The sequence below is a fragment of the Eublepharis macularius genome, chromosome 6 (genome assembly GCF_028583425.1).
Source record: "Eublepharis macularius isolate TG4126 chromosome 6, MPM_Emac_v1.0, whole genome shotgun sequence".
NCBI lineage: Eukaryota > Metazoa > Chordata > Lepidosauria > Squamata > Eublepharidae > Eublepharis > Eublepharis macularius.
This window is the reverse complement of record NC_072795.1, coordinates 14,256,539-14,280,097: the sequence shown is the minus strand read 5'-3', so window position 1 is coordinate 14,280,097 and position 23,559 is coordinate 14,256,539. Positions and strand designations below refer to the sequence as shown.

Genomic DNA, 23,559 nt, shown 5'->3' with positions numbered 1-23,559 from the left:
ATAACATGCGGCTTACTTCCGAGTAGACCTTCTTAGGGGCTTCCCCACACTTCTCGACTGTTAGGTGTTTTTATTTGGTTTCAGCTGGGTAGGCGTATTGGACTGTAGAAGAGCAAGAGTCGGGGCCAGTAACACCTTAAGGACCAGCTGGATTTCCAGGATAGCTGGCGAAGGGAGCGCAGACTCGAAAGCTCGCACCCTGGAAATCTAGTTGTTGGTCTTTAAGGTGTTGCTAGACCCGAATCTAGCTCTTCCTTTATTTAAATACCTTTGCAAAATATAGATCCAGAAGAGTTAGCTGTGTTAGTCTGTGGTAGCAAAATAGCAGAGTCCAGTAGCACCTTTAAGACTAACCAACTTTATTGTACCATAAGCTTTCGAGAGTCACAGCTCTCTTTGTCAGATGCATCTGACGAGAGCTGTGGCTCTCGAAAGCTTGTTACAATAAAGTTGGTTAGTCTTTTTAAAGGGGCTACTGGATTCTTTACTAATTTGCAAAATATTTTGTTGCCTTCACGTACAATAATGAAAAGAGCCACCCGCAGCTGTAGCAGTTTGGAAAAGCAGCTTTTTTAAAAGTCAAGAGCCTCCTCCCCCCATTATACACATACCCCACATTGAAATAAGAGAGGTTCTTTATTTATTACATTTTCATTTAAGATAGCTTCAGGTAGGTAGCTGTGTTGATCTGCAGTAAAGCAGGATTTGAGTCCAGTTCACCATAGAGACCAACAAGGTTTTCACCATATAAGCTTTCAAGAGTCAAAGCTCCCTTCTTCAGATAAAGGTATCTGAATACAGGTGTCTGAAGAAGGGAGCTTTGACTTGAAAGTTAAACCCTGAAAATGATGCTACTGGACTCCAGTCCTGCTAGTTTTCATTGAAGGAGGTGGTCTTAAGTCATAAGAAAGATACTAGTAAAGGGATAGGGACTATAGACTTTACTACTATGTCCTATCTTGTCGTTAAGTATGGTTGTACTGGGCAGTTTCTGCATTGTTTAATATGTCAGGTTTAAAATTGCTTATGCTCTGTTTCAGCATTTCTTCAACTCTGATTTCTGCTGATTTTCAAATCTTTGCAAATTTACATTTATTACATTGTTTATTGAAATGTCTTTGGAATTGACTGTACTGACTCACACTCTGTAATCCACCTGGAGTCTCAGTGAGAAAGACATATTATAAATAACATAAATAAATACAAATAAAATAAATAATTTGATCCCACAAAGTGCTTAGGGTGGTATACATCATTCTCCCCTTCTCCATTTTATGTTCGCTACAACCCTGTGAGGTAGGTGACATTTATTTAAAAATATTTCTAACCATAGAGAGATCCCACAATGAGCCTTACAGCGGAGTGGGGATTTGAACCAGGACTCCCAGATCTTAATTCAGTAATCTAACCACTACACAACACTAACTAGTCATGTTTATGTATATAATTAGGCAAGCTCATTATGATGTCTCTAACTAATACAATCCTTTCCGTACTGTAATGGTGAAAACTTCTTGGCTCAAGTTCACCACAAAATAAAAATCAAGTTCGGCTAACTTTTCTGAAAGCATAGATTTCAAATATCTCCATTTAGGGATTTTCCGTTCACCTATGTATATAGAGCCTTGACCTGGATAGCACAGGTGAGCCTGATCTCGTCAGATCTCAGAAGCTAAGTAGGGTCGGCTTGGTTAGTAATTGGATAGGAGACCTCCAACGAAGGCCAAGGTTGCAGAGGCAGGCAATGGCAAACCACCTCTGATAGTCTCTTGCCATGAAAACCCCACCTCGGGTCGCCGTAAGCCAACTCTGACTTGAGGGCACTCTCCACCACCACCATGTATATAGAAAAGTAATGCATAAACAGAGTTTCCAGTTTTATATGATGACATGACACACATTTACAATGCCGAGAAGTCTGTTCTGTATGAAGATTTGTGAACTTGAACAAAAAATATATCTTGTCCCTTGGGGGTTTCTTTGCCTCCAAATATGAAACTGAAAGAAATGTATTGCATTTTTATACAGGATTCTAAAGTTCTCTACTACCGTTTTTCTGTAGCCATTTCTATCAGCTGAGTTCTGTATGACAGCATTGAAATCTCATATCAATTCACCTTCCCCAAAGGAGATGAGTCATGAAGCTAGTTCCCTAAAAAAGTTTTAATGGTCAATTCCAAATTGCTATACCGACCTAGTGTTATAATAATAGGTGCAGCAGATTTACTTTTTTAAAAATCAAAGCTAGGAATTCAGAGAACCTGCTATATCTATTATTACAACAGTAGGTGGATACAGTTGTAATGGAATGCTTTATCCGTATCTCATTAAAACTTCTAAATCATTGAGTTCTGAGATTTATATCCCAGATTCTGAACATCTCGGGAACTTCAGATAAGGTCTAAAGACAGTGGATCCTTCTTTAAAGAAACTGTAACTTAGTACAAATAATTTTTATGGGTTTTTCTTGCTTTAACCCTTTCCATCAATGAACACAGAGACTTCTTTCCCAAATTTAATCTTTATTTTTTATTGAAATAAGCGCTAATATTTTTAATTAAGCAAGACACGACAATATAAAGGATTATTAAGATGAAATTAATTGTTGATGAACAAATGCATGCAACAAAAAGTAAACCTCTTAACATCTCTCAAAGCTAGTAACGATTTTAAATCAGATCATACTCAGTCTATTATGAAATGCATTGGACTTCCAATAAACACCTAGAACCATTTCTCACCTAAATATTCTTCATGAGATTTCCTTCATCAAAACCCTAGTCCCTTATTTGGAGGACATCTTTTATACTAATTAACATGTGCTGTCTCCAAAGACATCTCAAGATCTTTCACACGTGACAATAATATAAAAATATGACTAGGTTTAGATTTAGCTTACTCTTCAGATTTTCAGTCACATGACATTCTGCCAAAGCTGAGTGTGATGCTATGGTGCAGGTCTACTTTAAAAGTAGACAAAAAGTTAAGTGAGTGGATAATGATCGGTCCGTTCTAGTCTAATCATTAATCTACCACTGTCCAAGTATTTTTAACTGGTTGTCAAAGAATAAAAGGAACAACTGTGTATTACACAACCTGTTGACAAACTACAGGGAAGTATATACAAAGTTCACTAGAATGTATGAGTATAACTAGAGTATATTCCTGCCACACAGCCATAAGAAAATTATGATTTAGAAACAATTGCAAAAGCCATGGTGGCTGGGTCTGGGTGTCTGTGTGTGCCACTTCTAGTGCCCCAAAATGAAAAGTTTGAAAAGCACATAGGCACTGCTGCTACGGGGTCCCATCCAATAAAGGCCGTTTTGCCCCACTGGTGCTGGCTTCTACTTCCTGGCTCTGGGTCAATCTGTGTAGGGTTCTCCAGTTTGAATTTCAGAGGTGTGGGGGTTAGCTTAGGTAAGAATGGTGACGTTACTCTCCTTTTAGGCTTCTTGATATAAAGGCTGGCGGTGTATTCATTTTCATGTTTTTTAAAAAAATATTCAGCCCTCATAAGCATGCAAAAAAAGAGTGTGTGCGCTATGACATCACCAGTGAGGCCACCAATGCCGACAGCACCCTCCCTTGAAATTCCCGATTATTTAAGGCACATGAAAAAGAAAATAAACTGGCTCAACCACTGTAAAAATGTAGAGAAAGAACAGTCATGCGGAAAAACCAAATCCAGACCGAATCCAGTGCTTATGGATCGACTGTTTAAAAAATCAGGAATAAGTCAAGCATGCAGAAAAGCCTTAGAAAGAAATCATTGTAATTATTAAGAGAAGCGACGGCCCAATTTTCAAAACTCTTAGAATGACAGATAAAACAGAAATGAAAGTGCACATATAAGCTACAAGAAATGCACAACATATTCTCTTTGTCACTGCTTTGCCGCTGAAAAATAAGCCTGCAAAAGCAGAAATTCCTTTCAGAAAACAAAAAAAGCTTTTTTTTCATTTGCTGACTAGATACTTAAATAAACTGGTGACTCAAATAGGGTCATATTCTTGGCTGTTATGCTATAAAGCTCCTTGGGCACTCTAAGAAGGAATGCTGTTATGGGAAACGATATTGACAGAGCCTGATAACAGCTGTCTTCATCCAGAGCACCCTCTCCCTCTGCAATTAAGTCTATATTACAGAATAATGGTCACTTAGTCTTAGGGCAACACAACTTCTGAGAATCACCCAAAGCCTGGAAGCACACTCTGTAGAACTGACATTCATTTCAGCCCAGTTGTAATTGTTTGATATTCAGGCCACTGATGATAAAGGTGGGCAAAAAAAAAATCTTAATTCATTAATTCCTTATCTTACGTGCATTCTCTCTCCATCCTAGGCTTATATAGCTAGTTAGAATGCCAATTTCTACTTTCACACGTCAGTATGGATTTCGGTAAAAATAAAAAGTATCCATTTCTTTTCTAAAGCAACAAGCCTCTATTCTAAAGCAGCCTCCTTGTCTTTGTGCTCAGCACACTCATTCTAACACTGATATTCGTTAGGCACGTGTCTGTAACTGCAGAAGTGAGGAAAACAAAGTCCAGTTCCTCCCCCTTCCTAGCAATTAGAGCTCACTCTTTCCTTTGCCAATGAGGGTTACCAACTCCGGTTTAGGAAATTTGTGGAGATTTGGGGGTGGAGCCTGAGGACGGGTTTGGTAAGAGGAGGGACCTCAATGGGGTATAATGCCATAAAGCCCACCCTCCAAAGCAGCCTTTTCTCCAGGGCAACTAGGGTTGCCAGTCCCCCATTGGGGGTGGGGGATCCCCTGCTCCCACCCTCCACCTCTTGCCCCTGCTAACCTGGCCAGTAGGGGGGAACACACCTCCAGGGGCATGCTCACAGTGGCCCAAATCAGGCCATATTCGGGCCTGAATCGGGCCAAATTTGCCCCCCCTTCGGAGTGCGGGACCGCTCCCAGGGCAGCATGTGGCCTGCGTGATGACATCACTTCCTGGACAGTGACTTCTGGCCACTTCCTCTCAGGCGCACACAAGAGGAGCACCAAAGGTAAGTGCCAGTTGTTGGGCTTCCAACCTCCTGCTCGGAGGTTTGGGGGACCTGGCAACCCTAGGGGCCACTGATGGGTGTCGTCTGGAGGTCAGTTGTAATTCTGGGCAATTTCCAGTTTTCACCTGGAGGTTAGCAACTCTATTGCCAATCCAGGTAGTGTTAACATCCTAATAGCTGAGCAATTGATGCACCTTGTTGACTGCATCCTCCACCCCTGTCAGAGACCCGCATCGGCTGGGCGCAATACCCACTGACCATCCTTCCTCCTCTGAGGAGGCGCTGGAAGAACCCGTGGGAGACCCGTCTGCAGCCCCTGAAGAGCCGTCCGGCGACCAGCAACCTGGCCCCTCAGTGCAACCCGATCCTGCAGGGCAACCCGGACCCTCAGCGCAACCCGGTCCCTCAGCGCAAGAGGAGGGGCGCGCAGGGAGGAGGAGCAACTGGGGCCTCGGAGAACCAAGCCTTGTGAGCCGGCGGCAAGGCGGAAGGCTTGGGAGTGACAGAAGAGTGCTCGCCTGCAAGCTCAGCGATGGGCAGAGCTGGACGCCAAGGACGAGGTGGGGCAATCAAGTGAAGGAGAAGCACCTGAGCCTCATTCCCTTATGCCGCAGTGAGCTTATAAGGGAGACGCTGGGCAGAGCACAGCGTGGGAGCAATGTCATTCACCACTCCTTGCTCCCAGCAGCTCGGCTCCTGGAAGCTTCACCCCTGCCTTGTACCCTGCCCTCGCTTGGATAGACCTCCTGTGTCCTGACCTCGACTTCGCCCTCGACCACCTCTTGCCTGTCTCTGCGTACAACTGATGACACGGCTTTCAGACCTCGGCTCAGCTCTCTGACTCTCCTCTGCTTGCTCCCCTGACGGACGGACTCCTTGGCTCTTGACCCCGGTGCGTTTTGGACTCTCGCTTTCTGCCTCCCGCTCAGCCCAGCACCCTCCCAAGCGGGAACCCCAGCCCTGACCATGACAACCCCAATTAAAGTTTGCATAACATTAAAATTGGTTGCAAATTAAAACTAGAGTCCAGTAGCGCCTTAAAGGCTAATCATGAGCTTTCATGACTCAGAGCTCACTTTGTCAGATTCATGAAGTGTACATCTGTTAGGGTGATACAGATATAGTCTCAACAGAAACTGGGGAGAAGGTGGGGGGGGCGGAATTCCATTGAGAAATTGTCCAAAAAAACCCTTCCTTCAACTGAAGAAAACACATTGCTGAAGCAAACGTGTTTTAGTTTTCAGTTCTTTTTTCTCACACAGAAAAAGCAATAGTAGAACAGATGGATGCATAGCCGTAACTGATTTTCACAGGCACTTTAATAAGTATATATTTATATTAAATGATTGTATATTTCCTATATTTAACAAACACCACACAGAACACACAGAGAATACTGATTCTATTCATGAACACCTTAATTTATTCTTCTTGTGGGGAAAGTACAAAAAAAATGTGTCTTCGTCCATATTCGTTTTTCCAGTGATTCAAATTAACACATCCTCCAGGCCACCCTTCAGGTGGGGACTGGAGTTCTCCTGGAATTACATCTGATCACTGGACTGCAAAGATCAGCTCCCCTGGGGAAAACAGCTTCTTTGGAGTTCAGCCTTTTCGGAGAAACAAAAGTTCTAGTGATGTCCCATCCCCATTGACTCCGCAAACTCTACCCTTCTCAGACTTCACCCCGAATCTCCAAGAATTTCACAAGCTGGCATTGGACAAACATGGTCAAGATCACCCAACATCTAGATGAAAACAAGTTCAGTGAAGGCACAGGAGCAAGTGGGAGGAAGCTCATAGATTCCAGTTTCTGGATTGAGCAAGTTGGGATTTACCCCTTCTTACCTGCATCCTAATTTCAGCCCATTCACTATGCTGCAACGGCATAGCCCCACCTTTTTATCCGCCCATACTCTTCCTGAGTACTGACTCTTAAATACGCTGATCATTTTGCAGCATTTTACTCTTAACACATGATACTCAAAAACCTGAAATAATTCAATATGTTTGAGCAAAATTGTTTGGTGCAATATACTGCAGTATTTTCTTTATTGCACAGTTATTAATAATTGTAATTTACTTCATTTCTCTTGGAAAAAGGTGTTTTTTTTTTGCTGTATACATGCATCACTGCTCCACGGAAATCAGGATATTAATATAAAATTAAGTATCCTGGGCTGTCAGTTTAAAGGTGTGCATAAAAGCAACTTTAAAGGTACAACGTTGTATTGGTCACTGCAGCTGCCACTGCAAAATACCACCAGAACTACCACAGAGAAAACTTGCCACTGCAAAATAAGCAGACAGAATTAGAAAAGCAGCTCACTTGCTGATAGAGTTTGCCAACTATGGGTTGGGAGATTCATGGACATTTAGGGGTAGAGAATAAGGAGTGAAGAATTTAGGGTGAGGAGGGACTTCAGCTGGTTATAGTACCATAGACTCCACCCTCCAAAGCAGACACTTTATCCCGGGGAACGGACGTCTATAAATCTGGAGATTTGCTATGTCTCTGGGAGATCGTCAGGGCCTGCCTGGAGGCTGGCTACCCTACTTGCTGAATACATTCTTCAATAAAATGGTAAATCAGATGCGGTCGTATCCTCTGTTGGGCTTTTTACTGTAAAGCACGCAGGTAGTGATGGCAATGACCAATAATCCAGCCACACTGAGACCTATTGTAAGTGGGATTATTTTCTTGTTTCTGTCCACAGCACACTCTTCCTCTGCAATTGAAACCAGATTATTAAGTGTATATTACACAATAACAGTCATATGCTTCCCTTTCAGTAGAGGAGTACAACTTCGGCGATTCACCCAAAAACTGCCAGTGCAAGTCTGTAGAACTGACATTCTGGCCAGATTTGATTATTTGATATTCAAGCTAATGATGATTACAGCATGCATCATTTTAAAAAATTCATTAATGTCTTAGCTCACAATTGTTCCTTCTCTTAAATTAGAAATGCCAAGAAAAAGACTCTGAAAATCTGGACATGTGTGTCCACTCTCTGTTTCTTTTTTGAGGTTGCTTGCCTGTCCTTCACTGACAACCAGCGGAAGGGAGACTTTTAAAAAATGCATAGTGTGATGCCACAACATCATTTCTGGGACCGAGCCCATAGATATCAGGGAAATTCCTAGAATGTCATGGGAAATTCCTAGAGTGTCATGCAACATAGTGAGGTCACTTCCTCTTCCTTGCTGTTAGCAGAGCTGGGGAAATAAACCAGTCCCACACAAAGAGTGGCATTTTATAATATTTACTGCAACTACAGGTTGGCAAGAAGGATTAACTAATAATCCAGTTCCGGCGAGACCTTCAGGAAACATCTCTGAACACCTTCCATAGTGATTACAAAAGGATAGCCATGTTAGTTCATTGCGGCAAAATAAAGCAAAAGTCCAGTGGCACATTAATGACTACATTAAATTCAGTTTCAAAAAGCTCACATGGAATAAATGCTGCTAGTCCTTACAGCACCACCAGTTTTCTAGAGAAGCACAAGAGGAGGGAAAACAAGAGAAGAGTCCAAGATCTGGACTGTAGAAAACAAATTACAGCTCCCCCTAGAGTTCAAATGGACTAAACACACCCTATATCAGTATTCACATTGATCAACAGCTCAAGTTCTGTCACCTCTCCATCAGTTGCTTTTGTCCCCACTATGATTTTTATGATCTATTGATAAAGGTCTCTGAAAATACAAAGAGCATCTTTCCTTCACTAATCATAGCCATTATCCATGTATCTGAGAATCCCTTTTCCATGGAAAATATGTTTATTTTTAAATTGTGCCTAACATATTGTATTCGATGCTCCTTGTACTCCTTTTTTATTCCTGTGCTATACCTGCTCCATGTGTGTATCTTACATGGGCCTGATCCTTTTTGTAGGAAAGTCTTTAACACAGGCATCTTTACTCACCTTTCCCAAACTGGTTACCGACAATATCAAAGGCTTGCAGTTGGGTATTCACAGCCAGCAGTTGAAAGTTAGTGTCCATATTTATGGTTTGCTTGCTGAGGCATTTAAAAGAGCTACCCATTGGAGCCGAGAAGAGCTGGAGTACAATTCCGTAGTATAATAAACCTGAAGCACACAAATAAAGACAAACACCCAAGTGGTTTTGTTGGGAGTGAAATGATGCTTTGTTTGAAGAGTAATGGACATTGCAAAGAACTTAATCCGAGAGCCGTCTGGCGATTCCTTGCCGCCTGTTCTACCAGCGATGCTGGCTGGAGAAGGTCATGCTGGCAGACCATTAATACCACCCAAATCCTCCTGGCCCTTGGCACCAGGTGATCCCAGAAAGCCAGTCCAACACCACCAAGCTACCCTTCTTACAACTCCAAACAGCAAGGTGGCAGGTCAGCCTAAAACCTATCTCCTTACCACCATCACCTGCGTTCCAAATTCTTGCCACCTCTTCAGCTATGGCAACTAGACTTTGCCACCCTTGGGCATCTGCCAACGGGGAGACCATTTGTTCCCCAAAGGAGAGTGGGTTCAAGTTACAAAATGAGAATTGCCAGCAAATAGATGCTAGCCCAGTTGCTTTAAATGTGCATTTCAGTGATTCCTCACTACAGTGGAAAACAGCTATTCCTCCCCACCCCCGGCAAATAATATATCCCATTGTTAGGAGCTCAGAAGTTCTCCTTCATTTCATCCTCATAACTGTTGTAATAAATCAGCATGCCTAGATATGGGGAGGCGCTGCATATCTCTCTCTGTGTGTTATTTTCCTGATTAGCAAAATACCTCTCTTTGTCCAAAGTGGGAATGCCTCCCTGACTCCTCCTCTTCCTGTGGCCATTGTGAGAGATTCTCTCTCTTCCCTCATGCGAGGGTGCAGGATGCATCTACCAGTCTCTCCTGTCATGGAGGCCTAATCCACATACCTGCCTTTAAGCGTGATGCCAGAATAGCTGGCCATGTCCAACAGGGAAAGTTCACTTTAGACTGGGATTCTTTCTTCTATGAGACAAATGCTGAGAATGGAATCTACCTCAATAAAATGTAAGTTCTATCTTTTCTACAATCTAAGTGCCTGAAGATTGATTTTTCTGTGTTGGGTTCACTCTCCCCCTGATGAGGTAACTCTGTTGGACTTAATTTGGGTCTCCACAAATCTTGTTCCAGTACTGTAATCACACTACTACATTAGCTAAATCCAGAAACGTTAACAACGGCAACAACAGTGTGTATATATACTGCCCTTCTAGACAGATTAGTGCCACACTCAGAGTGGTGAACAAAATCAGTGTTATTATTGTCCCCACAATCCAGCTGGGGAGCTGGGGCTGAGAGGAGTGGCTTGCCCAAGGCCACCAGCTGAGCTTATGGCAGTAATGGGAGTTAAATCAGCAGAGTGCTGCCTTGGAGCCCAGCCACTAATGCTACAGCACTTAAAACCAAAGAAAGTTAGACATAAGCCCCATTAAATCCATGGAACCGGGGTTGGTTCCTGGTTTTGCAAGGCTCTAGAGTGCCTGGAGACCCTGTCCGTGCTGCTGCTCACCTTGCTCACACCCTCTTCCTTCTCATACATATGCTCCTTCTCCCACCATATATGCATCTTTCTGCCTCTTGTGAGCCGTGCCAACTGCACACACCATGCACACACCCTTCCCCCAGCAGCTCTGAGAAGTGCATACAATTGGGACTGCAGGTGGTGGGTTGGCTTGCAATTGAGTTGGGGGAATGGCAGGGGGCAGAGTTGGTGGCAGTAGTCCACAGGCCTTGGCAGCTGCCCCACCTCATTGTATGCTGATGCCAGCCCTGAATGGAACAAATGTATGCACACAGTTAGCGTGGAAGATGCTTAACTTCCTCTGTGTTGTGCCCCAAAAGGATTTTAAAATCCTACCCCTTTTCACATATTATAATCAACACATCCTATGTGGCAAGCAGCCCTAGGGTAACATTGATGCAAAGGGGCAACCCGTAGTTTTTCAGCTGCGGTTCATATAAACAAAAACTCTGAAAAATGACAGTTTTACGTAGCAAATAATATAGCAAAATCCATGTGTCAGCCCTTTCAGGTAACTTTTATGGTAACCAGGGGCGGTGCAAGGGTTTACCACGCTCGCGGCCGGCCAGCCGGGCGCCCCCACGCACGCACGAGCGTGCACCGGCCTACGTCATCACGGGAGCGCATGCGCCGCCGCCGGCCCAATCGCTGCGGCGGGCGGCCTCCGAGCTCTCCCGCTCGGTGGCCTGCGCCGCCACAGATGCCTGCCCGCGGTGGCTGCGCCTGGCTGGGGACTTGTGCTGGCGGCGGCAGCGGCGCGGGGTGGGAGGGATAGGAGGCTGGTGCTTTGTTGCGCGCGCTCCCGCCCGCCGCGCCTCATCCGGCACTCCCTCCGGCACCCTGCGCCTGCAGCCACCACCTACCTGGCCTCAATAGGCCCGCCGGCCCTGATGGTAACTGCCTAGCCCTGTAAGCCCCCTGTCCCCCTTACCTGGGCTATGGAGAGATGGCACAGAGGGAGGGAGAAGTGCTTACATATGCACCTGTACTCCCCCATCAAGCCAGAAAATGATGTAAGTACCACACTGGCCCCCAGCTCCCGGTCCCGTGACCCCCACTTTAGCTCCTGGGGCTCCTGGCAAACCTATAACTGTGATGCTTCTCATATGCACAGTTGGCAGGCTCCCACTACATGCAGTCATAATGCCTGAAAAGGGCCATCGGATTAAGGGAGTTTCAGTTGCTCTGTAACCCAGTGTCCTGGTTCTTGAAGACATGCATTTTTCAGGCCTTCAAAACGCCTAAGGCAAGGATAAAGTCCAGAATTGCCAAATGTCCCCAAGGGGGAGATCATAATGGTACTTACCATCGGAGGGTACCCTTAAACTGGCTTCTATCGCATAGAGATAATATACAGCTGCAGTCTAAGAAGGAAACAAGGTGATACAATTACTGTTTTAGAATTTATACAATAGAGCATGTGGTCATGGCCAACAGTGTGTACAGATGGTTAAACAGAGACAGCACAGACTTGTCAATTCCTTTAGGTTGCCAACTCCAGGCTGGGCTATTCCTGGAGATTTGGGGATGGAGCCTCTGAAGGGCACGGTTTGGGAAGGGGAGGGATCTCAGTCGAGTATAATGCCATAGAGTCCACCCTCCAAAGCCACCATTCCCTCCAGGGGAGCAGATCTTGGAAGTCTGGAGATCAACTGTAATTCTGAGAGATCTCCCGGCCCCACTAGGAGGATGGTAACCTTGCTACCTTGCTAAGGTAAATGTGCTGCTACCACAAGCCTTGATGGAAAATGAGACTTCAGGTGGCAGATTCTGAAGCCCCCTTAAAGGGCACCAAGCTGTCAGCTGATTTAATTATTATGTTTATAATTTTGTGCAGAACCCTTCTATTTTGTCCCTCAGGTGTCGAATTATTTTGGACTTACCCTCATCTCCCAAGCTTGGATTCAAGATTTTTCATGTGGGGAGGTTGGAATGTATTCATTCCACGATTATTTATAACAACTTTTTGTGAGTAACTTAATTAAAATATTTTAATAAGCGCTAGACTTAAAATCATGTTGGTTTCCTATGAAATAACATAGACACAATATTTATACAGATTTATTTTCCCCTTTACAGGTTCATTTTGTGCATGGTCAGTTACTTTGTATTAACAAGTTACATTTATGGGGTGCATTGCTTGATATTTTACCACTGAGAAAGGCCTTGGGCCAAAATGTGTTTGGTTCTATGCAGGGCTTTTTTTCTGGGAAAAGAGGAGGTGGAACTCAGTGGGTTTACCTCGGAGAAAATGGTCACATGGATGGTGGCCCCGCCCCCTGATCTCCAGACAGAGGGGAGTTTAGATTGCCCTCTGTCTGGAGATCAGGGGGCGGGGCCACCAGCCATGTGACCATTTTCAAGAGGTTCCGGAACTCCGTTCCACCGCGTTCCTGCTGAAAAAAAAGCCCTGGTTCTATGCATAGGGAGATAAATGTACAATAATCCCTGTACATTTGGAAACTGTCCATTTTTTCTGTATAAAGTGGTATTGTACTAATTTCTGGAGCTCACTAACATTGTTTTTATCCACAATTTTGTATTCTTTATTATTTGTTTAATTTTTTACCAGTTCCTTATTGATTTGGTTGGAGCAGGACTTCATATTTTTTTAGTGTTTTAACCTTTTCAGTTGCCCTTCTCTTGCTTGGTTGTATTTTTTCCTCCTCTTTTTCTTTTTTCCTTCTTTTATGAACCCACTTGCCCTTGTATGGGTCTTATAGGGTCACCCTAGACTATACTTCTTACGTGAGTTTGAACCTGCGCCTATACAAACACGTGCGTCTCTCTGACAAAAGTATATGCATATCTCATTTGTGTGCTTGTTTGCACGCGAGTTTACCAACAACTCCTCTTAACAGTTGGGAGATGCAACCCATGATGCACCTTGTTTAATCGTATGTGTAGATATTTGTCATCTACCTTTTAAAAAAATTTAAAGGGATGTTCGTCTATACGGACACCAGGTGGCTGCAATTGGAATACTGTGTGCAGTCTGGGTTCCCCGATCTCAAAAAAGATACAGTGGAACTAGAAAAAGTGCCAAAAGGCACAACCAAAATAATCAAAGGGGAAGACCTTCCCTGCATGGAAAAGCTAAGAATTTGGGGATTTTCAGTGTAGAAAAAAAGACAACGAAGGGTGGAAATAAGTGAAGTTTATAAAACTGTGTTTGGGGTGGAGAAAGTGGCTAGAGGGATCTTTTTCTACCTCTTCCAGTTAAGCTGTGTAACACATTTGCCCCAGGATACAGTCATGGTCACTAGCCCAAGTGGCTTTTAAAAGGGATTGTTTATTTACTTATTTATTTATTTATTTATTTATTTATTCAGTAAATTTCTATGCCACTTCTCCAGGCAACCTGCCCAAGGCAACTTGCAAAATGCAAAAGTATAAAGCACCATAAAAGTTGTCAGTTAAAACCCAGCATTAAAAAGCAGGATATAGGTAAAGGTAGTCCCCTATGCAAGTACTGAATTATTACTGACCTATCGGGGACGTCACATCATGACGTTTTCTTGGCAGACTTTTTTAGTTTGCCATTGCCTTCCCCAGTCATCTACACTTTACCCCCAGGAAACTGGGTACTCATTTTACCGACCTTGGAAGGACGGAAGGCAGAGTCAACCTTGAGACGGCTACCTGAACCCGAACTCAGGTCATGAGCAGAGCTTGGACTGCAGTACTGCAGCTTACCACTCTGTGCCACAGAGCTCCTTGTGTAGATGATTGGGGAAGGCAATGGCAAACCACCCTGTAAAAAGTCTGCCAAGAAAATGTCGTGATGTGACATGGGTCAGTAATGACTTGGTGCTTGTTGGCCACTGAGAAACAAGATGTTGAACTGGATGGACTACTGGACTGATCTAGCAGGGCTCTTCCCTACACCAGATCCTGAGATATTACAAGCATATTCCTGTTTTCATCTGGAAAATGCTGGAGGATCTTTATATTCTGTTTTTTGGCAAACACGATGCCATGTTTCCGTTCTCAGGTTTTACATGCATACATTTAATAGAGGCGGTGTATAAAATTGCATCTAACCGTAATAAAAATCAAGGCTCCAAGATGCTGAAATGCCTATATGAAGAGGGGGAAAGTTGCCAGGCGATTCCCTACCAGCTCATATTTCAAAGTGACCTACGAAACCTTATCGCAGAGGGAAGGGCTGAGTTGTGCAATACTGCTCCACCAGCCACATTGTTCTTGGAGAGCAGGCAAAAGGTTAGGGGACTTTCAAAAGGTTCCTTCATCATCTTCATTGAAGCTTTTCCAGGTGGCACTTGGACACTCAGTTGCACAACCAGTCCTCAGGAACCTGCTTCAGTCAACAGTAATGCTCTCTTCTGGTTAAGGGCAGACCCTTGAAGCCGAGCCTTTATTTGCAAGCCAGGGTGTTGGCACTTGTGTGGCTCCCACAGAATGAGAGTCAAGGAGCCTTTCCAGACAATGAGGTTTCTGTGTGATACATTCACTTGCTCATTGGGGAAATGACCCGGTTTCCCATGGGCCTCTCACCATCAGAGCTACACTTTGATTATTTAGGTATTACAGGTTTCAGGCATGTGAAACACAGTACTTGTTGGATATATGCATTTTTCTCCCATCTTTCCTCACAACAGGAGAGAGAACAAAAATAAGCCTGGAGGAAAGGCTCTATGTGGGCAGTAGGAAATTATTTTATTTATTATTTTATTTAATTAAAAATATAAAATAAAATTTGGCAGCACAAACATGTGTTATGTGTCGCCTCCAACATATGGCGACCCTGTGAAGGAAAGACCTCCAAAACATCCTATCATTAACAGACTTGCTCAGATCTTGCAAACTTGATGACGTGGCTTCTCTTACTGAGTCAAGCCATCTCTTTTTAGGTCTTCCTCTTTTCCTACTGCCTTCCACTTTTCCTAGCATTACTGACTGTTCCAGAGAATCTTGTCTTCTCATGATGTGACCAAAGTACGATATTATCATCAATAGCAACATAATAGTCATACTAAATATCATCATCAATAGCAACCTAATATTTAAAACAGCCATGCACATATTGTACCACCCACTCAGCCTAAACAACTTGTGGGGTAGAAATGCAGCGCATGGGGTGTGGGGCCCGTCTGGGGTTCTCACAGCCCTAGCAAGCCTGCCCTATCTGTATTGAAGAGAGGTGCGGCAGTGGTCTCCTGTGGCGCATTTTGGGAGGGCAAGAGCCTTCCCGTTGCCCTCACTGTTCCCTTCACCAGGAGCAGGAGCAGCTAATTCTACTTCCCCCCTTGTCAGTCAGCCTGGAAGCTGCGCATGCACAATCGGGCTTTCTGTACTCATGTCTTGCGAGAGTTTGGAAAGCCCTACTGGACATGCGCAGCTGGCCCTGCTGTCCTTTTTTAAAAGCTTGGGAAGAGGGAAGTGTGGTGAAATGCCTTATATGTCAGGATTAGTGCCAAAGTTTGACTCCCCAAAGCTTGCTCTCCGTACCGGTTTAGAGCTTACAAAGTGCTTTTGCTGGCTGATGGAGCCATCCAGTGACATAGAAATGCAGATGACCCCAGCCAGAGGGCTACACTGGCCAACCCACCAAAGCCGTAGTCACGTCTAAGCTATAGAACTTCAGAGGGCTGAAGTGAGGAGTGGACACTTCTGCAGACAGGAAGAGAAAAATGATCTGTCAGGGGCAGGGGGGAAGGGAGATGAAAACCCCTGAGCATGTTGAAGGACCAGATCTGTTGTTACACACAGCAAGGAGGAAGAAGGAGGGCATCTTTGCAATACAGAGTAGCACATGAGCACGTGGGCCTGAGATCTTGGGAGGGGAGGTCCCCTAGATACATAAACCAAGGTAATGAATGATTTCTAAATGTTTGCCAGTCCAAGAAGTATATAGCCTATTCCTTATTATGTATGTTTAGAATTATAAAGTTAAGAATTAGAGGACTGTGTTTTTAAAAAAACCTTGCTTAATTTGTCATGTTTGCAGATACAGGGCGTGCTTTTTTATTTTCTTATTAAACTTCTTTTCATGTTTACTATGGTCAGTCTGAGCTCAGTGACCCACGTTAAGCCTCTATTCAGTCCACTTGTACAGGGTGCAGAAAGGGGAGGGGGCAGTGGCTAAACCCTGCTCCTCTAGAGTGTGTCGGTCCCCTCGGTTGTGAGTGTAAAAGGAGAGGGAGACGCAAATACGGTTGCCTTTAAGAGGCAAAGAGGCTGTGAGGCCTGATTCTCCACAGGAAGGAAGGAATACGGCCTGCTCTGGCTCTTGGGCAGGGACAGTTAGAGGTAAAGGGGGAGGGGGTTTGATGATGAATGATGGGAGGGCCACAGCAAGGGCTGGCAGCCTCAGAGCTAAGCTACAAGTGACGCCTGACACAGGTTGGACACTTGTCAGCTTCCCTCAAGTTTTGATGGGAAATGTAGGCGTCCTGGTCTTGCCGCTTGGCTCTCCATTTAATTGAAGTTTACAGATCGGCAGTCTATGGGAGGGAGAACATGCGGTCGGGAGGGGAGAGCAGGCATTGGGCTCTCGCCAGGTGCCCCCCTTCCCATACACTGGGTGTGTGTGGGGGGGGGGGTTCCTGTAAACTTCAATTAAATGGAGAGCCAAGCTGTAAGACCAGGATGCCTACATTTCCCATCAAAACTCGAGGGAAGCTGACAAGTGTCCAACCTGTGTCAGGCATCTCTCGTAGCTTGGCTCTCAGGCAGCCATCTTGGAAGAGTGGTCCCTGTAGAAAAGGAACCTCAGAAAACTGCTGACGAGTCATCCCGGAAAGACTTAAATCCTGCATCCCAGATAATTAGTTCTAACAAAATTACCTTTTTGAAAGTAAAGCGGATGAAACCATCACGGAAAGTAATATTCAGGGTGGATAGCTGGTTTCCACAGCTTCCTGATGTCTGTGTGGCATTTGGGTCAATGTTAAGATACTCCGTTTTCTTCTGTGGAAAAAAAATCAAAGCAATGCAGAGCTGGACCCAATGTCCTTGGCAAGGGTATTTATGTAGAAACCCCGCTTTTTCAGCCCTTCTCCTCAGGGGCTCCTGTTTGCATCCACTGTAACATAAAGCAGATTTTCCAGAGCAACAAAATGGTCCTATACTGGTTTGGTGTAGTGGTTAAGAGTGCGGGACTCTAATCTGGAGAACCAGGTTTGATTCCCCACTCCTCCACTTGAAGCCAGCTGGGTGACCTTGGGTCAGTCACAGCTCTCTGGAGTTCTCTCAGCCCCACCCACCTCACAGGGTGATTATCGTTGTGGGGATAATAATGACATAGTTTGTAAAACGCTCTGAGTGGCCGTTAAGTTGTCCTGAAGGGAGGTAGATAAATCTAATGTTGTTGTTGTTATTATAACATTGCCCTGTTTTGACTCCTCTACAGAGGACTGGTGCAGGACTAAGAGTGGAAATACATGTTACTAAGTATCTAGGAATGCTCAAGTGAACCTCATTTCATGTTTCCCCTCCCACTTCCCATGCACTCGCTCACACAGTCACACTTCCATGTGCTCCGCATTTGATACCAGTTCCTCCTTGACTGCTAAATGTATCCCATTTATTGTGAGGCACCAGTGTTTTCCATTTTTCCCTTCTGATACCAATGTGGTTTGCAATCGATGCATACTGTTGCATTACAGTTCTTTAAAGAAGTAGCTCTGGCTGTGCTTTTATTTGCTATCCCTGTAGTTAAACTTTGACAAGGAAATTCTCCGTTTAGATCTGCCAGAATCCCAGTTTCCGCCACCTCCCACATCCATCCATTGAAATGGAGATCTTGACACTTTCTCACACCTTAAAGAAATGCAAATCTGAAAGTCAAAGGAAGCCTACGGTACTTTTTCTCACAGTGAAATTAGAGCTGAATTGGCACTCTCCCCTCTGGACTCACTTGCAGTGCGATCACATGAAGGGAGCTCCTGTGAAAGCAGCATGAACGTGCGCCAAGCAAGAACAGCCTGCGTGTGAATTGAGGACTGCACAGACAGTCCTGCACTTGAGCATCCCTAGGTACTTAGTAACGTGTATTTCCACTCTAAGTCTAGATGGAGACATGAAAGGACAAGAAGTGGGCTACAGGAACATGCAGTCCCCCATGTTTTAACTTCCCCATCCTTCTCCATATTCCTGAGTTGCTGTTTCATCTGACCAATATTAACCACAAATAAAATAAACCAACAAAATGGGGCTTTAGAACCCTGGATTAAAAATCAAGTCGTAATATGATGGCTTGCACCAAGGGCCACATGAACACATGAAGCTGCGAAGTCAGATCATTGGCCTATCAAGGTCGGTGTCGTCTTCTTCAACTGGCAGCAACTGGGTCTCTGGCAGAGATCTTTTAATAATAATAATAATAATAATAATAATAATAATAATAATAATAATAATAAACATTTGATTTGTATACTGCCCTTCAGGATGACTTAACGCCCACTCAGAGTGGTTTACAAAGGATGTCATTATTATCCTCACAACAAAACACCCTGTGAGGTGGGTGGGGCTGAGAGAGCTCCTAGAAGCTGTGATTGACCCAAGGTCACCCAGCTGGCTTCAAGTGGAGGAGTAAGGAATCAAACCCGGTTCTCCAGATTAGAGTCCTGCGCTCTTAACCACTACACCAAACTGGCTTTCAATCTCCCCTACCAGACACTTATTTTTGGATGGATGCAGTAGGTATTGAACCTGGAGGATTCTTCGGCCGTTTCCACACTGCTTACCTTGTTCTGGAAAACAGTGAAATCTCGCGCAAGGATGCTGTTATCATGTCTTTAGTGTCTTCTCATGAGATTTTGCACGAGATTTTGCTGTTTTCCGGAACAAGGTAAGCAGTGTGGAAACGGCCTTCTTCATGCAAAGCCAATGTTTTACAGTCCTAATCCTGACCGTAATGATTCTATGGCACCCCAAACCTGTTGAATCCATGGACACTTTTGGAATTTTGAGAAAGTTGGGACCAATCCCATCATGGAGGTGGGACCAATTGGAAAAATGGCTGCCATGGAGTTTGGAGGTTCCGAGCAAAGCATCCTCCTATGATGGGCGCAGCTCCTTCTTGGGCCCTCCCTGAAGATACAAAAGTGATGCCCCCTGGAGCATCTCCTGCTTCAGTGAGCTGGAGGGAAGCCAGTATAGGCTCCTTGCTATAGAGAAGACTTGCCTTGATGGAGAAGCAAGTGGGCACCAGGAAATGCATCCGCAGGCATCACACCCCCTGTTGGTGCTATGTCGGGGGTTGCTGGCTTAGACCTTTTAAAAACTGGGGGCAGGGGGGAGAACTGGAAGGGGAAAGTTGCAGCTTACTGTGTCGCCGTTTCGAACGATGATTGTCAATCCAAGGGAGGCTTTAATGCAATCTGCAGTTCCATTCTGAACACTGTAATTCCCAGTTGCAGCTGGTGCTGGTTTAGGCGAGAGGGTGGGCTGGGGTGGAGCTGTTGGCAAGGGAGTGGTGGTTTTATTCCCTGCTCGAGCAGATGTCCCATTCCTCCAGGCCCCTGTATGTGCCGTATGTGGGCTTGTTGTCAGGTTCGTCAAATGTACAGTGACATGGTTGTGGGTGGTCTCGCCTGTATCCTTGGCATTTCCTGTAGTTGATAGCCTTGGATGAGCTGTCCTTTCCCGACTGTGCGAAGGCCTGGTGTCTGATGCTATTTTTTGAGACGCTGCTGTAGGTTTTAGGACTGTATAGACTCTGGTTTGGTCCGTTAGTGGTTCCGATTGCACAGCCGTTCCCCCTGCAGCTTTCAGCAAGGTAGGTGTTAGAGCATGACTGGTTGTTTGTGTGGGGTTTGCAGGTGTCACCCCGGGAGCAAAGCCTGCCCCTTTTGCCAGTATGTGGCCTGTCGTTTGGCCAGCTGACAATCTAGACCGGGGTGTTTGGTCAGCCACTGGGGGTATCCCCGGGCTTGCTTGCGTTGCTGAAGCTTCTGACTCATCAGCTAGAAAAGTCACGTTCAGGGGGCTTGAAACAGGCTGTGGAGGAAATCTGCTTCTTGGTGGGAACGAGTTGGATTGCCAAGCGGCATGGGCCTGCCTGCCATCGTCTGGTGCCAAGGCACTGCAGGGTAAAATTGCTGCAAACAAGCGGAGAACAGGTTTAACCACCTTCATTCAACCAAACCTTTTCATCCCCTTTGCCGCTGATCTGTGCATCATCCTACTGCATTTTTTTTGGATGTCCTTTCTTACTCCGCACAAGCACAGACCCTGTTTGCCTGGGTGATTCCATTCTCGGTAGCTGTGCCTGCTAAGCACAGGCAAAATTTTGCTTGTACTTTCCGGCTGGCAGGCAGAGCTGTGGAGACCGGAAGGAGAGAGTCCGTAAGACTCGCCTTCGCCCCTCCTTCACTAGGCCTCCCGGAGAAAAGCTGTGCTTTGCTATTCACCTCGTCACCTGCCTTGCAGACAAATCCACACACTGTTGGATATTGTACTATTGTTGCATTACAGCAATCCTTTGCAATCAAATTGCCTTGTCCACACAGGAAAATCCAGGTGCACCCCATTGCTATTGTTCAGTGACATCCAAAGACGGGGAGACACATCCTTGGAGGGGAGGGGAGTGGTTAAGGTAGCTTCCGTACAGAGCTGTTGCTACCATGTCTCTGCCCCAAATGTCAGCATTTGAACCCCACACACCTGCCGTTTCCCTTTTTGCATCTCGAGTGCTTTTCCCCACAATGTCTTCATAAGGTTGCCCCACTTCCCAGTTTTTTTCTGGCTCTGGTGCGTGTCTTTCTAAAGGCCAGCCCAAGGGCTACCACAGTCTCCATCAGCTACCCCACTGCCCTTGGTCAGTAGGACAATCACCCTTTGAGCTGCCAGGCTGACCCAGAAGCACTCTGAGCTCCAGTTCCAAGCCACCATAAAGGTGGGGTGCTGGTAATGGTGGAGCTGGTGGCCTCCTTCTCTTCCACCCTCCTTCACAGGGGCAGGGCAGGGGAAGACGAGCCAGTGGAGGCAGGATTGGGGCTGCTGCAAGTCTCTTTTGGTGCCCCTGGCACCCCCACCCTCTGGCGCCCTTGGCCATCACCCAGTGGGCAGGCCCCTCCTGTTTCTAATCCTGCTTTGGTACAATCTTTTCTGAAAGATGGAGTGGGATAGGAAGGTACAGGCGTCTACACTACTTCTGGCACAATTTCCCGCACTCCCCTTATTTCCTCTGACCATTGGCTGGAATTTTTGCTGTGGAGCCATTATGGCTATAGCAATCGTGCAACTACTTTAAAAAAAAAAAGTGGAGGAAAAGCACTCGAGAGGCAAAAGGGGACATGGCAGGTGTGTGGGGCTGTTGGGGGAATATCCACATGTGAAGCTTCATTGCTGTTACGAACGTCTCTTCATTAAAAGCAACAATGAGAGCAGAATGGGGAATCAACCCCAAAAGAACAACTCCGATGTAGGGGAAAAGAGGAACAAGAACTCCATATGGAAGCTACTTACAACTAGTGCCTGAATCTGGTGCATACTTCTTCCCTCTCAGTCTCCTTTTGTGTTGTGCGTATTGAATTGTGGGCATTCATTTTGAATTATTAACACACACACCCCGGGTGCATTGGCAAAAACCTATCTATAAATATATCAAATAAATACCTAAAATGACATTTTAATTGCCTCTAAAACAGAGAAATGATCTCCCATCTGCCTGACAGGTTAGATGGCCAGAAAGCAAAACGAAATATGGGCAGAAATAAGTTTTCCGATGAACTGAAAAGGAGCAAATAAAGGAAAGAATAAAGGACAGAGCGAAGAAGTCAAAGAGGTATAAATAATTATAACAAAGAGAACACTTAAAAAAAAAGATGTTCACAGTTGTTAAACTCACAAAATCTCAACGAAGGTGGGCGGAAATGGGTAGAAGCGAAGACCTTGGGCAGGTGACCCAGCGGAAAAGATGAGAAAGTTCCACAACCTTTAATAGCTGTCAAGAGAGGGATTTTCAGCAGCTGTGACTTTCGTGTTCCTCCTTTGTTTGCCAGCTGCCAAAATTACCTCTTCTACACAGCTATGAAAGGCACAGGAGATTCCCAACTCTTGCTTTTTGCAAGATTCTCAAAGTGCCAGACGCAAATCACAAGAGCATCTGTGTCCGATTGTCTCTCTACTCACCACTGCCGAGAACAAGAAGGGATCCCACCACCAGCAGCTTCAGGCAACTCATGGTGACAGGAGATGAGGAGTTTGCCGTGCCTTCGTGAAGAGCTTTCAACAGAGGGGAAGTGCAGCCCAAAGACTGCCAATTTTTTGGTGCTGGCTGCCAACCCATCACATGTAAAGGAGACATGGGTGGGGGAAGCTATTTCGTAAGCTGTAACCCACAGCCCTATGAGAAAAGCTAGCAGAACTGAAAATGGAAATAAGACTTGTTGCTAGTCTCCCTGGTGCATGTGATTCTCTCCGAGGATATTGTCTTAAAACCCCGGGGTTGCTAAGTGGCTTGGGACAAAATACATAGATTTTTTTACTTTGGGTTCAGTTGCCAGAAAAGCCCGGGGTAAGCCCATTTCTCCTTCCCATCAAGCCCTTGGTTTCAAACCGCAGTGATCTCTAATGTGGCTTCCATGAACACCATACCCTCCACCAATAGGGTTATGCACCTGAAAACTAATGGCATTTTATTGATTCACATTTCAGGCAGGGCATAAATACCAGTATTCAATGGTATTTGGGTCCTCTGGTACAGTTTCGGGATTCAGGATTGGTTTTTTTCTGGGATTCCGGAATTTTTTGTACTCCATTATTCACTGAGGGGGATTTTTATTGGGATTGTGGTTGAGTGGCTGTTTTCCAATTAAATGACACCAAAATTGGAGGAGAGCTAGTGCTGCTTGTCCACTAAAGACCCCCCCTCAAGTGAATGGGACCTAGGGGTCCAATTCTACCGGCCCCTGAAGAAGGGCCCTCCCAGCCAACCTATTTGTAGGGGAGTGGACTGGAAGGGGATAAAATGGACCTGGAAAAGGGCCTCGTGCCCGTCCACCCCCATGGAGTGAGGGAAAGAGACAGA

General features: G+C 45.2%; 1 protein-coding gene across 1 annotated transcript; it reads right to left on the bottom strand.

Annotated features, from left to right (window-relative positions):
- Nucleotides 1-6,320: 6,320 nt before the first annotated feature.
- Nucleotides 6,321-22,759, bottom strand: LAMP3 (lysosomal associated membrane protein 3). Its single transcript, XM_054982112.1, has 6 exons — nt 22,662-22,759; nt 19,854-20,626; nt 17,370-17,492; nt 11,866-11,923; nt 8,951-9,115; nt 6,321-7,748 (listed from the first exon to the last, which is right to left on the bottom strand). The coding sequence occupies exons 1-6, from the start codon at nt 22,711-22,713 to the stop codon at nt 7,609-7,611; spliced, it is 1,311 nt and encodes a 436-aa protein (XP_054838087.1). The 5' UTR covers nt 22,714-22,759; the 3' UTR covers nt 6,321-7,608.
- Nucleotides 22,760-23,559: the final 800 nt, after the last annotated feature.

Bases quoted from the DNA above. Each gene is read 5' to 3' on its own strand.
- LAMP3 (XM_054982112.1), bottom strand. From the start codon at position 22,713: ATGAGTTGCCTGAAGCTGCTGGTGGTGGGATCCCTTCTTGTTCTCGGC. The intron at 9,116-11,865 runs GTAAGTACCATT...TGTGTGCTTCAG, and splicing joins TTTAAGGGTACCCTCCGATG to GTTTATTATACTACGGAATT. The intron at 7,749-8,950 runs GTGAGTAAAGAT...TTTCAATTGCAG, and splicing joins CGGTAACCAGTTTGGGAAAG to AGGAAGAGTGTGCTGTGGAC.